This window comes from Dermochelys coriacea, chromosome 3 (genome assembly GCF_009764565.3).
Source record: "Dermochelys coriacea isolate rDerCor1 chromosome 3, rDerCor1.pri.v4, whole genome shotgun sequence".
Taxonomy (NCBI): Eukaryota; Metazoa; Chordata; order Testudines; family Dermochelyidae; genus Dermochelys; species Dermochelys coriacea.
Window position 1 is genome coordinate 56101413 of NC_050070.1, and position 15774 is coordinate 56117186.

Here is a 15774-nt window from a genome sequence, read left to right on the forward strand (position 1 = left end):
TAGTCTCTAATGTGCTACAAGTACTCCTTGTTCTTTTTGCTCCTAAATCAGTTAGCTAAACACAACACCTAAAAACCTTTAAAAATCTGGTCTTTGGGGACTTTTGAAATTTGTACCGTATACAATTTAGGGAGAATACTTGCTATAAAATCATGATGCAGCATGTAACAAGACCATAATATTCTTTATTTAGCAGTGAAAGTTATGAGTTATAAAGACCGGTTATTTTAATCTAGTGTGTGTGGCTCTAAAAGATCTGGCTGAGAGTGAATCTAATAACTCCAATGTGGCATACAGTAGATAATTTACTATTTCAGAATGAAAAGGAAATTGTGACATGAGCGGATAAAAGGAGACATGAAAAATGCATTTTACACCATATGTCATAAATGCATGGATTGGCTTCTCAGACAAGGTTAGAAAGACTGAACTCTCAAATTTTCACAAAATAATGAGGTATCCTGGAGAGATCAGAGAATTCAGAAAGATTTTTTTCCCAGTCATTTCCTCAACAAAGTTCCTATGCTGTTAAAGCCATTAATTTTTTTTAAGAATTGCTGCATGGTTTGTGAAAGCATTATTCATAGTAACAGTCTGACCCTCACCCTATGACCCAGAAAACTCAGTAATCTTATGTAAATCCTACATTTAACCACACTGATTCTGTATTACACTTCTACCCATGATTGTCACATATCGTTCTAGATTTCAGGTTCAAGAAAGAAGATTTAATTTTAACTAAGATCAGTTTTAAAACCATTTATATCTGGATACCCCATAAGGACCATTTCTAAATGACAAAGAAGTAAAATAAGTCCTTTCAAAAACAATTACATTGACACAGAATAACTACTTGGGACTTGAATCACGCAGGTTCTGGTCATGCAATACTAAATTTGCAACTTTTCCTCAAATGCCAGGATTTTTCAGTGTTTCCCTAGTATGGTGAAAAAATACACTGAAGATATCATCTCCTGCTACCACACATACTGTTATTGGATAGATTATTTCATACTAATGTCACATCTTTGGGTCCAGATGAGCTGTGCTTTACACTGGACCTGAGTGGAAAGACAGGAAGACAGTGATTCAAAGCCATTTTTTCCATCACCACCAACCCCCAGTCCTAGGGCCAGCCAGGATCTACATTAGCCCCAGGCATAATTTAAAGCAGCCCAAGACCTGTTCTATATTACACCTGACAGGAACGATCCCTTAGATCTATTTTGTTGGCCAGAGATCATCAGAGCACAAAAAGCTCTGGCCATGCCCCCAGCACATCACTCATGTCAGGGGTGGAAAGGCCAGAAGTAGGTGATATTTTGCTACTTGGGGGTGCCCTAATGTCATAGGATCCCCAGATAGTCTGTTACAACAGCATCCTGGCTCCTCCAGTGCAAAGCAGCTGGATGGCAGGCCGAGGGTGTGGGCCAAAGACTTCATGACCAGTTCTGATCATCAAGAAAGAACATCTCATACTTATACAGATTAGTTTTATCTTATCTCTTATATAAGGCAGATAGATTTTATATTACACGTCTTGCAGCTGTGGAGGGATCACTCCCACCCTGTCTGAAATTAGTGGGAGTTTTAATATTGGCTTCACTGGAAGCAGGATTGTGACCTTCATATGCAGAATGTGTTTCTGACACAGGTTATGAGAATAAAAACGCCCAGGCAGGCCATCCACCCAGCACCATAATAATACTAATTAATGATGAAGTGCAGCCCTTCCATAGCTGCTATTCCAGCCTATGTAATGAAACAGAAGCCACTGCCCCTTTGTGCCCTATGCAGGAGTTTTGGACCACTGTACTCATGTGGCCTTTCTCCCGCTTTGTCCAACATGTCAGCCTACACATCTGGTAGAGGGGCACTGCAGGAATTATGCTGCATGGAGAAACTTCCCTCTGTGCTGGAGTTTTTTTTTTAATTTTCTAGTCACCTGTAATGCAGTACAGAACTTATTCTCAGGCTAATTCTTCTGTTTCAGTGGTTTACTGGGCTTCTATAGGTTTTACAGTGATGCTCTTGTTAGTGAAAAACTGTGAGAACTACAGTAGGTACTTTGCTAATCTGCACTTCACTAAATTGCACTGCTAATCTACACAAAAACTGGCAGCCTCTGCTCACCACCTTTCAGCAAAGATTTTATAGCCAAAGCTTAATGAAATCGCACATTGCTAAGTATTTGTTTCTTTTACAACATTAATTATGCTGCAGTTTGTAGTATACTAGGCAGCAATGTAAGAAATAATGAAAATTACCATTGAAAAAATAAGTGAACAATGTATATTTTGTGATGCATCATCTTTGCTTTTGATTTTACCCATTATTTCACATGATTCAGTCATTTGCAACCAGTCATCACTACGATTAGCAATGGCTTACTGTCACTGCAAAGTAGCATTCATTATGGCTACGTCTATACCTGGAGCTTGGAGTGTAATTCCTATCTCATATAGACATACTCGCAATTGCTCTCATGGTAATGCACTAAAAATAGCAGTGTAGCCATGGCAACATGGGCAGTGGTGAGCATAGCACAAGCTAGCTGCCCAAAGTATGGACCCACGGGGATTAGGTGGGTTTGTACTTGGGGCAACAAACCCATGCCACCACTCGCCATGCTACTGCAGCTACACTTCTATTTTTAGTGTGCTAGCTCAATGAGAGCTAGTGCAGGTATTTCTAAGTGATCTGGGAATTGGACCCTTGGCTCCAAGTGTAGAAGTACCCTTAATTTATTATATATCTTTTTTTTTCATCCTGCATCTCAGAAGGTTAAATTTTAATGTGGGATCAGGGATTTAGCTATGACTCCTGCCCAATCTTTAAGCACTGCACTAAAAAGTATGCAAAAAGTGTGCTATTGCTTGCTGAAATAAGCACTTATAGTACATAGTGCCTTTTAGCTGATGTTCTAAAAGGAACTTCCACACATTAATGGCCAAATTGTGGTTGCCCATCTTGGGTGCCAAAAGCCAGGGAGGGGGAATGGATTATGCAAGCTGCTTCCCCCTCACCTGTGCCCTGGTTTGGGCACAGCCACAGTGTGGCTGGGGAGCACAGTCCATGCTGTTTCCGAGCACCACTGTGGTGACAGCTGCCTGGAAAGGGCTGAGGAGAGGTACACTCTCCAAGGGTGATCCAGCTGCCATGCTGGTGTGTAAAGGGGCTGGCCATAATCTAGCCCCAATGTCCTTTCAGATCCTCAGATAAAAGACACCATCCATTGTGGGCTGGATCCTCAGGTGCACCCAAGCAGAGAAAGGCATTGGTGGCTATGCAAGGGGACAAGTTGTCTGTCCCAGTAATGCAAAACAGCTGGTAGGCTAGGCAAGGACCCAGGCCTGTTAGAGTTTACTATTTCAGCACAGAATAAACATACTCTGGGGTAAATTTGCATGCAGTGCATGCAGTTTTGCCATGAGCCAGACAGGGTTCTTCCTGGGGACATTGTCTGTAGCACGGTTCCTCCATCTCCCCTTCAGCCCACATGCCACACTCTAGCCTGCATTAACTGAGACTGCCAGCAAGAAATTAAAAAATTAAAAATCTTTTTTAAAAAAGCTAACTTTTTCAAATGGCTTAATAACTGCTTTATGCTATCAGACAGGATGTCACACCTCAGTACATCACATTCTCTGCCAATGCTACACTAAGAATTATTCATGGAATGTATGGAGTCAAGAATGCCGATGACATTCCATTAACCATCCAGCATTATTTAAAGGTATCTGGGCTAAATTTTTAAAGATATGTGTGTCTGTATATTAATACAATAGAAATATAGACTCTGATAATTATTAACATAAACTTATTGCAAGTGCCAAATGAGCGCATGGCCTAAGACATTATCCTTTCAAAATCAGGTCAGGCACAGGAGGGAGAATCTAGTGGCTTAGAAATGAGGCCAGGAAACCTGGGTGGTTCTTTTGCTTCATATATCTTGTGTGATGTTAATCTATCGGTGCATCTTTAAAATAGAAATAGCAATACTACCCTACCCCCTAGGGGTTGTTTAAAAAAACTTCATTATTTGTGAAGCTCTCAGACTAAACGGACGAACAGTGCCAAAAAATTTGTGCATGCACAGTACATCCTGGAAAGGTGAAGACATCAGACTACTTATCCTGCACTGTGATGATGCCTGAAGAAAATGGACCCACTTTTTAAACTTGAGGCATGTAAAGGGACCTGGTATCAAAAAGTTGATTTAAGTGACAGGACAATTAGTACAGCAATCCAGGATACATTTCAGGCTGAAAAAAAGATCTTACAATCGTACCTATGAAAATAATCTTTGCAGTAGAGCATAGATAAAGAAGATAACTTACCTAAAAACTACTGTATATACTAAAAAAAAATTAGTATACTAAAAAAAACCAGCCAATATATAAAAGCTAATATGCATGCACATCTCAAGGTTATTTACTGAACTTAATATTAAAGCTTAAAACACCACAAGCTATTTAACAAATTCAGAACTATACAAAGTGTTAACCTACTAGAAAGGCTGGGCATAAAGCAAAAGGAGCAAGTAGCTGGTATAAATTCACCATGAAAAATTAAATGCTGCTAAATCTTAAAAAAATGTGTGGGGAGGAAAAATTGCAGATAATTAGTTAAGGAATCACAGTAAACCTCACTGATTAGGCTTGACACTTTGACGTTTAAGAATTATTTCTTTTGGGTCACCTGCCACAATTACCAGTTTAAAAAGGATTTAAACCACAAGTGAGTTCTGTAATTATTTAGAATGACTTGTAATGTGATGCAAACATGCTGCTAACTGACAAAACAATTACAATGAAAAAGATGATATGTTTGATTGGAAATTAGAAAATGCAAGTTGTTATGGTACCCTTGTTACAAATGTAAGCATGTCATTTTCCTGTTTTATTAAATGAAGGTTGAATATTTCATAAAAAGCACATAAATTATAACAGGCTTTTTTCAACTGCCCATATCAATTTTCTAATTAAAATTAGATAGATGATTATATTTTCTCAAGTGTTTATTTTCCTATATACAGAAAATCTTCAGTAGTCAAGTAGATAAGATTGTATGATCTATTCCAACAACCAGATAAGTATTTTGTCTGTTGTTGGAATCGACTATGTGAACTAATTATCTTCATTTTGAATCATTAAAACCTCCACTGAAAAAATATTATAAATGTTTAAGCTGTTGGATATGACAATTCTGATTTCTGAGCACTGACTGGGTAACAACCTGGGTAACAATATTCTTCTGTGGATTTTAATAATAAAAATTGTCCTATTTATATTGCACCTTACATCCAAAGGTTCCCAAACGGATATGTTAACACTGTAATGATTTAGTTGGGGTGGTCCTGCTTTGAGCAGGGGTTGGACCAGATGACCTCCTGAAGTCTCTTCCAACCCTAATCTTCTGTGATTCTAATATACAGATGTTACTTCTTCACCACTGAAATGTAATCACCAATGAGGGAATTGCAGACGTTATTTAATAGTGCACAGAAGCAGCAACAGGGCTTGAAAACTCACTTGCCAGCAAAAAATGGGAATTTTCCATTGGTAAGTGCCTCTTGCAGGCTGCTTAGGTAAAAGAAGCAGCCTGAGAATATTGTTAATAAAATAGAAAAAATCACATTTAAATTTGTAAACAAGAATCTCACTCCTCCTCTCCATATCAAGTTACACCACAGAGGAGCACTGGAGGAGTGCTAATCTTGTTGACTCCATCATCCCACACTGAAGGGTGTCCTGGTCCTTCACCAATTACTAGCCTTGTTGTCTCTCCACAGCACTGAAGCAGAGGACAGAGGTAACAAAACCCTTTTGACTCCCCTTCCTCTTAACCCATGAAAAGGTGCAGTGGTTCCCTAGTTCTGTCACTTCCTTGGACCTATTAAGAAAACGATCCTGATAGCAGTGACTTCTTGGTGGCTCCTCCTCTGCTCTGTCAGGAGAAAAAGGGAAGAACTCCAGGCTCCTCCTGACTCTTGCCACAGAACCCTCTACTAGGAGGATGAGGGCAGGGATTGAAAAGAGAGTGGTGCATGGAATACAGGCTTAATATGAGTAGAGGGCCTTTGACAGTAGAAGGAACCTGGAGAGGAGAGAAAGGGAGGGAATGATCAGTAGGAGGATGGAGAGTGTAGACTTGAGGAAAGGAAAAGTTAGAAAAGAGAAAGGAAGAAACAAGTGATAATAAGTGGTAAAGAGGTGACCAAAGCAGAGATTAGGGGAGGGGACGGAAAGACAAGGAAGAAATAATTCATTGAAGAGCAACCATAGGATCTTTGATGACTGTATGTGGTTGGTCATGAACAAAGCTGGTCAAAATTTTTCCAAAACTGATCAAATGTAAAAATATGATTTTTACGACATTTCTATTTTTGACCAGTTGTAGAAACTGGTCAAAATATAGTAAATGTCTAATTCTGAAATTTTGATTTAAAAATAAAATCTGTAGATATACTGAAAAACATTGTGAATATTCCCTCTTTTTGTCAAGATGTTTTAGTCATGACATCCAAATGATGGCCTCTCCAGAAGCACACTGTTCCATAACACCACAGCAGGGCAGTGGTTCATCAGGACTAGCTCAGAGAGGATGAACCCTTTGTTGATACATATAAAACACTGTTTCCACACTCAGTGGGTAGTTACTATCATTGTTTAGTGAAGATTGAACTGGAACATGACGCAACTGTGTGATAAAGTGACAGTTTTATTTTCTCGATAAAATGTGGGCTATATGTGCTTCCTGGACCACCTCTCTGCCTGCTCTTACTCTTTGGACATATGGGCACAAATCGGGGATTTTGCACAAGGTCATGGAGAGAGAAGTCCCTGACTAAACATACGAGAGTGCACAAATCCCTTAATTTACCCACCTGTGGTAAATGTACACACTCAAATAGTTCAACCACTATGGAAATCAGATCTTATTAAGCAAACTAGGGTACTCCTTACAATGCAAGTGTTATTTAGGTGCCAGCTTCTAGTTTCATGTCCAGCTGTTCTGAATGCTGTCACCATATGATGCAATGACTATGAATATCACTTAACAATGGGATTTCACAAGCCTTTATGCTAAAGCCATTTTTTTTCTTTGCACGTCCCTTCCCAATACAGGATCAGTTCTGTTGGAAAATAGACATCCCTACACTTTCAGTAGGACTAATCCTACTTCCAACATATGCAGAAACCACACAGCAGCTATTTCTTCCTGCCACATGCTGCAAATGATAGCTGCAACCTGTTATGCACAGTCCAGAGTAACGGAAAGTGCAGAGAGCACAATGGAGCTACAGCTATTGAGCACAGTCTCCTCCCCTTGCATGCCAATGCAGAGACGAGGAGGGATTGGAGGCAAACTGATCTTGAGTATTAGGGGCAGAGCAGTCTTTGATTCCTGACAGCAGGAGCTATATGCCTGGCATGAATGCTGACTGCACAAGGATTACAGGGAATGCTGCTTGCTCCTGCCACACAACTGTGCACACAAGTAAGGACCACGCAGAATCTTGCCCAAAATGAAGTGAGTCTCAACTGCCTGCCCTAGGCTGAACATAGATTCCTGACTCTTCTAACTATCACTGAAGCTTGTCTGTGAAAAAGACTTGGACTTCCCACCCTGGTTTCCCAGACAGCTAGCAGGAAGCTGTGGCAGCCATTCATAGTCTGTTTTCCTCAGTAGAATGATACTGAATATTTTCAGTATTTTCATCAGAAGGGCGGGTGGTTTATAAATTTCAGAGAATAAAATACTATGGCTTAAAAATAGCTTATTTCTACTTAAATAATTTCTACTTTCTGTGTGATGTGCAGTGGGTATTTCTATTACCCTACTAATGATAACACTTACAAGCTGTCCCTCATTTTTGTGGATTTGAAGTAACTCTTTTCTAGATTTTTTTTTGGCCATATTGCTTGTATGTTTACAGAAACTATTGCATTACCGAATGATGAAACAAAACGAGGGGAACACGTTCCCCTGATCTCTGCAGTGGCAAACAGAAAAATCACTGTATTTAATCTGCATTGAGTGTTTCTGTCTGACAACAGGGTTACTAATAATTAACCCAGCATGTCAACGCCTGTTTCTATGGACCACTGATTTCATAAACTCATACTTGCGTGTTATGGGATTAAAAGCATAGTTTAGCAGATTATCTTGCATTATCAATGTAGAAAGATACTTTGTTCTTGATCTAACTATAACTTATGTGTCTCTCAATATTTAGGTTTCAGAGTCCTGTTTTTTCCACCAAATGCATCCGATGAAGTGAGCTGTAGCTCACGAAAGCTTATGCTCTAATAAATTTGTTAGTCTCTAAGGTGCCACAAGTACTCCTTTTCTTTTTGTCAATATTTAGGAGATCAATGCCAGGAAAATGGTTCAGAAAATAAATTCCATTCCATCGAAACCAACACAGTTGGAGGCTTCCAACAAACCCAAGCTTTTGTGAGTATAGTTATGACAAGTTTAACATTGAGATATTGTGTCACAACATGCTGAGTATACATGTTATCTATTTTTTTATCCTTCCTGGACAGCCAATGGCCAGAAGGTGTGTTCCAAAGAAACTAGTATGTTGTAATAAAGTACATTCAGCAAATGACAATGCAAACCACAGAAACATACAGAAAGGAAAAGTAAACTTGTTCTTTAGCTGAGATTTGTTAAATATTTTAAGTCAGAGAATAATTAGTTTATAGGAGCCAGTTTCCTGCTTAGTTCCCCTTACAAGTAAATCACTAATGTTATATCACAGCACAAGGCCAGAAGGCTCCAAGTGAGCACCTCTGGAGTGGGATAGCAAGAGAGGAACTTGTAAATAGAGGTCATGGAGCATGAGTTCTTCTGAGCAGCAAATGGTCTCAGACTGTGAATTCTAGTGCATTAAAGCTATCCCCAACTCACAGACAGTCTGTTGGGAACCATTTCCAGTAAGTTACAGCAGCCTCATGCTCTTCTAACTTCTCTCAGGACCAAGACTGGGGCCAGAAAGACAGAAAGAGAAAATCAGAAAGCTGTTACCAGCCCCCTGATAGCCACTACCTCTCATATCTCATCCTCAGCAGAGACTCTGTCCCTCTGTCTTCAACATTGCATTTCAGTGAGTGCCACCATCTTTCTCTATGTAATTCCTTGCTTCTCCTATCCCGCCCTCTTCAAGGCTTATTCTTACCTTGGACTAGCCATCTTTCTAAACCTTCTGTATGTTTTTCTGAAGCAGGCTAGTGCTGTGGAAGCAATCTCCAGCAAAAGTACATGAACCTCTGAACACCAATATTTTCAGCCAGAAGGAGCTGCTGCGGTACAAAGCACTACCTGTCTAGCCCTGTCCACCAGGAGCAATATATCTAGTAAAAGCATTAGAAATGGACCCAAGCCACAAAATTCACATGTTTAACACTCCAATGTTCAGAAGTGTGTGTGTAAGGCACTGGCTCAGTGCATGTGACGGTGTCTGTTTCTAATAGCTGGCCCTGTAAAGGATAAGAGCATGCTCTTTACTGATAGCTAATGCAATTACTTTTTTAGCTTTAGTGATAGGGATTGTGCTGCTGGTGTTGATGGTCTTGGGCTTGGTTCCCACTCTTGACCATGGGGTCTGTACATGTGCGTCCATTGGTCCTTCTGTTTGGATCTAGGGATTCTGCTCAGCCCATTATGAAAACAGGGACTAGCTGCAAAATGAGGATCCATGTTTCAGTTCCAAACTCTCCACCACCACCACCCAAAATAAGTTGTGGAATAATTGTGTCAATTGTTTTGTTTTGAGTCCAGCTGAAATCTGCGTATGCTGTAAGTGTCAGCACAGTTGCTTTTTTAATGTGGGTTGATGTGCATCCACTTTAATAAGGAGTTAGAGCTCTTAGTGTTTTCCTTAAATAAGTGGCATTTGTGATAAGTAGTATATATACTACATTGTTGGGTTCAGACATTACAGTTCCAAATATTCACAGTAGGAAACAAGTCAAGTACTTACAGGTGGACCCCTTGGTCCTATTGGTCCCTCTATCCCCTGTGGTCCTTGTTCGCCCTGTATTCATGATGATAAGAACAGAGCATGTTTGAAAACTGACTCTTTGCACAAAATAGAAATGCTCTTGTGAAAGATTCAAAAAAGAAGAAAAGTGATCTTACAGGTTTACCAGAATTTCCCATCAAACCTGGTATCCCAGGGGCACCTGCATTACCCTGTTAGACAGAAATGAGAAAAAGTTAACCATATCAAGCTAGTAGTTACCACACCAGTTCAAGAGAATTAACAAGCAATAAAATCAAACCACCTGCTATACCCATTTTTGCTCTTACTCTTTATTCCCCACGTGATTCTCCTCCATCCAATTCCTCTAAGTTCTTCCCTTATTTTTGTACAGCAATCAAACACACTGATGGGACTCCAATTATAGTGGATGCATGGAAGCATGCCATATATTTAAATTGAATCCTAACTTCCAGTCTAATCACTCTTGAGTTTCTCATGGATTTTTCCTCAGATAAATTTCTTTTGGTCTGGAATTTTCAATGCTTTTTGTTCAGGCCATATATGAACATTCGTGGAGAGTTTGAGTAGAATTGGAACAGTCATGTTTCAGTTATTTGAACTGTTAGAATTGAAAGCTCTTGTCTTTTTTTCCATTTAATGCAGCTGCATATGTATCGTATCTAATCCTTTTTTGAAGTGTACTATGCTATATGTGTCAATGATATCCTCTGAAGTGAATTTCACAGAATTACTATGTGCTGCATTTAAAAAAAAACATTTTACATTAAGTGTTTTGAATCAATAAAACCTCTTTCATCTTTTACGCAAGATCAATACTACTGTCACAGTGAAAGAACTGCAAAAACTGCAGACCAACCACTGATTAAGTTTTTGTTCACTTGTCTGGCATGTATCATTTTTTATGCCAACAGTTATTTTTCATTTAACCACAATGACAAGTGAACAAAATTTCACGGCCTATTTTAGAATTTGATAAACACAAAATCCAGTTTTAGAGGAAGTAGATTATTTAAATTATTTTACCTTTGGGCCAGAAACACCATTTGCACCTGGGGAGCCAGGTAAACCCTAAAAGAAACAACATTTTAAATGTCATTTGTGTTAGTACAGAGTCTAGAAATGTACAAAAAGCACCTGCTGAAACTGTTGTTAAAAATGTAACTTTACATTATTGCAATCATAATTTATACTTTTCTAGACTTTTCACCTGAAGATCTTGATGCACTTTCCAAACAGCAATTTATAAAGCCTGATCCCCCTCTGAAGTATGTAAGTAGTATTATCCCCATTTTATAGTTAGGCAAAAGGCAGCACAAAGAGGTGAAAGATTGTGCTTTGTTCAGGGTCACAACATGAGTCACTGCCACTGCTAGATTCAGAAATGGCATAATACCCTGAACTCCCACTCCAATCTTATGCTCAGACTACAAGACCCCCTCTCTTGTTTACACTCCACATTTCCTCTCTTGTATACAACTGTTCACAACAAGTGATCTTTACAGTTAGGGAAAAAATAGCAAAAAAACAGAACCAACTTCAGAATGCAACTATACATCAAATGATATTTTAACCTAGTTCCTTCAATATCTTCTCTGAGTATCTGCTCTTGTAGCAGAATGTTTTGAAAAAGTTTCTGTTGGGCTTTTAACACTTGACACTGGTTTGACACAGATAAGCAATTATTGTGAGAGGAGTAACTGTAACCAGTGCAGGAAGTATTCTTTGGAAGTATTCTTTGGCATTGGAGGTTGAATTTTTCTCTAGCTGAAAATGTAAAGGAAAGAAGGTTTTTAATTTGGGAACATTATGCACTATCTATATTCCCAACATATCCAACATTTTAAATCCACAAACTACAAGATTAAACATAAAAATGTATTTACTGGTATGGTATATGTCTCCTTGACTGTGACCAATCCATGTGAATTAAGAATAGCACTGTGTATTTTAACTGCAGAGCAGTGGTATGCCTTTTATGTATGTATGTATTTTATGGTAGATTACATTTGTACTGTTTGAATTAACAGAAAGCCTCATAACTCCCAAGTGTGGAGAGCCCCATTATGGGATAGTTGCAGATTCTCCTATCACAGGCAAATCCGTCACTGACATAAAGTGAGTGTTGCTGGCCATTAGCTCCCCCACATCCCTTCCATATGGGACATTTTGGGGCAAGAGGAAGTATGAGGCACTCGTATATGCCAATCCTATATTGGCAGAACAGCCTCAGGGGATTGTTCCATCTGGGGTAAATTCAACCAGCCTTAGGCTGCTCTAACTTGCATTGTGGATCACTCTGGCCCCCAGTCATTCCCAAGATTAGGAAAGGCAGAAAGCCATCTTTCACTACCTCACCTCCTTAGCTGCCCCAAACACAAGATCAGTATAGCTGAGGATTGAGCCCTCAATGTTGATAAAGACAAAATCAAATCCTAATACACAAATATTGGAATCTATTTTCAGTCCTGTAACTCAAACAGACACACACAGAAAAACACCCAACAGCAATTCCTCCTGCACATCAGGATGACCACAACCCTCACCTTCTACACCATTAAGTCTAAAACCTACACCAAATAAATAAATACGAACAAGAAATTCTGGGTGCTTATGTTAAAATTTACAAGGCACTCAGGATGGGATTCAAAAAGTTATTTAGGCACTTAACTCTTTTCATTTCAATGTGTGATGAGCAAGTATATAAACCTAGATAGATAGGTGGATAGAATTATAAAGAGATGATTAGTAAAAGGAATTGAATAAAGAATAAATATTGGTAGACAAAATGAAAATGGCATTCTACTGATTTGTAAACTAATTTCTTTATACTTAAAACTAAGACACACTCTTACACCACTGCTAGACAAGGTCTATTAAACTGCACTGCCTGGATAAACTTTTGCAAAATTAAAAAAACTTATTGGGCCATGTGTTCAGATATTCCCACAGTGCACAGAGTCAGAAATGATGTGTAAAGCTTCTACTTACACTATTCTGATTCTGGTTTCCATGCCTTCTACTTCTTTTAGAGTAGCCTGCAGGCTGTTATTTATGTCTGCCTGTAACAGCCACAAGGCATTGAACCCTTAGCCCTGAAAGGACTCCCAGTAAAGTTGCATGTTGGCCCACCCTTTTTTAGTAATCTACTTTCCTATTATGCTGACAGCCAGGAGGTTGTTTTACGTGCAACCCTCTATTTTGGCTATACTCTTCAGGATCACCCTTGCACTGGAGTTATCCTTCCTGGGCCATTCACTCCGTTTTCCACCCAAGGTATGATGAGGCACAAAAGCTGGCACAAGTGCATCTGAAAAACTGGTCTCTTCTTCATGTTTGAACTGAATGGGACTTTCACATTTAAAGTATCAGATACCTACTGGCAGTCCTTGAAGTCCTGCATCACCTGGACCACCAGGTTTTCCTGGTTCACCCTGAAAAAAAAATCGATTTGCATGAGTTATATAAAATCTTCAGTTAAATAAGTAAAAAAAACTTTATTTCTAGACAGCAGAAACAGTGTAATTTTAGACATTTAGGCTGGGGAAGTTTACTACAAATTACCACAGTAACGTTCACAAACCAAAAGCAGTAGCACAAATGAAAAACATACAAAATATATTGGTGAGTGGAGCTACTACAGTTAGAACAATATGTATCAAATGACATGTAAACTGAAATAGCCAGATAGGATACAGTTAGCCTACCTTTGCTCCAGGCATTCCAGGGATCCCTTCCCGGCCATCAACCCCTGGTAAGCCCTTGAAACACAGATAGCATATTGTTATAAAGAACATTCTTTGCTTGTCTTAATGCTGTTCCCCAGCATTTGCAATATAAAGGATCATGATAGGGAGCAAATTTTTTAAATAAATGAGATATACATACAGCTTCTCCTTTAGGCCCAGGGAGACCAGTTATTCCTCTAATACCTTGAGGACCCTAAAAAAAACAAAAAAACAAACAAAAAAAAACCATTGAAGTGACAGATGCAAGAAGCATCAATACATGCTTATTCATGGATATATTAGATAAGTTACCTTCAGCACATGTAACATGTAATATATAATATTATTGCTAAGTGTTTACTTGTAAATATGATTTGAACTCACCCTGTCTCCCTTTGGACCTGTCTCTCCCCGTAGACCTCTCTGTCCCTGGTCTCCCTGCAGGAAATATTTTCATTTAGCAACAAAGTCAGAATACAATTGGTCGTATTGATTAAATGAAATCAGGTAAAACATGAAAGATGAAATTCACTCTTGTGCAGAGAGCGTGTGCTTGGCCCTGTGCAACATTTGAGCCCCAAATCAAGGGTTTAGGTGGGCCTTAAATGGTACATCGTGACCTTTGTGGGCTCCCTCTACTTGGTGAATTTCAGTTTAATGGCTCAGTCTTGCATTACTTGGGAACACCTAAAACTTCCAGTGAAGCCAATTAGAGTTTGGGTGCATAAAGATGCAAGATCTAGCTTTTAATAAGCACCACTGCCTTTTAAGTGTCCTTTTGTTTTCACCTTTACCCATACTCCACTTAGGCTGCACTCTCACTCTATAAACAACTAAAAAGTAATTCAATGGAACCCTCTTAAAAGGAAATCACTTTATTATGGGAAGGGAAGATATCTATGTTCATTGTAGGTGGTGTCCATGCTGACTAGTCCATTTAGGCAATTATAGATAGGTGTATAGTTTTCTCAAACCTTCTTAAGATATAAAAGATGGTACTTCCCTTCCCCTTATTGGATCAAAACATTGTTTCAGGTGTTTAGGTATTTACGCTCAGAAGGTGAGTAAAATCTATATTTTTTCTGTGGAGGACATACTAATTCTAAATGAAATATGTCTAATTTACATTGAAATTACTGCGCAATTTACATTGACATTGATTGGCCTGTGCAGTTTATAGTTAACAGGCCCTGATGTTGGCCAGAAGTTAGGGCACTCACCCAGGCTGTGTCCCCTCTCTGCCTGATTTCCACTTGATATAAACTATTTAAATATTCACTGGGCCACCCACATCCTGGGTGAGTGCTCTAACCACTGAGATAAAGGGTATTGTGGGGTGGGTAAAATGGGATACAAGCTCCTCTTCAGTTTTTGCGAGAATGAACTTTGGGGAACTGGGCTTAGTTATCTCCCCTCTCCTCAGCATTTCCTATTGGCTAGTTTAGGCAGCTCCCCTCTCAGCTGGCTGGCTTTTGTGAATCTCTTTAAGCACCTAACTCTCCCCATGCCTTGTATAAGGAGCCTGGGCACTTAACTTAGGGCAAAAGATTCCATTAGGAGGCAAGATGCCTAAAAGTTAGGGACTGCACCATTGAACCCTGGTCCCCTTTATGGAACCGTTCCAATGTGCGATAATGATGTGCAAAAAGAAAACAACCCAACTTGACCTTCAGAGCCCAAAGGGAGTTTAGAGACTTGGCCCTGAGAAATAAACATCTTTTTACCACCGTTAACTTCAATAGCAACTATCAGACTCAAAATGTCTGAAAAAACCTATACAATACATAATACCAACTGTATAAAGGTGCTTAATTGGAACAATTTCTCTGCTATAAGGCTACCTTTTATTTCTAAATACACTGAACCCTTTTGTTACGACATCTAAAACATCCAAACTGCTTTCCCCACCAAAACAAATATTGTTAGAAAAGGGGTAAAGTGCCCTTATTTAAATGGACAACATTTAGCTTCTATTGGACTCAAAAATGATTTGTTTATCCTCATGTATGAAAGGGAAGAGTCACTGACTTT

At 39.1% G+C, this 15774-nt stretch overlaps 1 protein-coding gene across 1 annotated transcript in view; it reads right to left on the reverse strand.

Moving 5' to 3' along the window:
- COL9A1 (collagen type IX alpha 1 chain) overlaps nt 1-15774 on the reverse strand; it is a 105919-nt gene that overhangs the window by 32380 nt on the left and 57765 nt on the right. Inside the window, exons 22-28 of the mRNA XM_038398028.2 lie at nt 14128-14181; nt 13904-13957; nt 13723-13776; nt 13396-13449; nt 11042-11086; nt 10153-10206; nt 9995-10048 (exon numbers count right to left, since the gene is read on the reverse strand). Coding sequence (XP_038253956.1) covers nt 9995-10048; nt 10153-10206; nt 11042-11086; nt 13396-13449; nt 13723-13776; nt 13904-13957; nt 14128-14181 — 369 coding nt within the window. The remainder of the gene's footprint in view (nt 1-9994; nt 10049-10152; nt 10207-11041; nt 11087-13395; nt 13450-13722; nt 13777-13903; nt 13958-14127; nt 14182-15774) is intronic.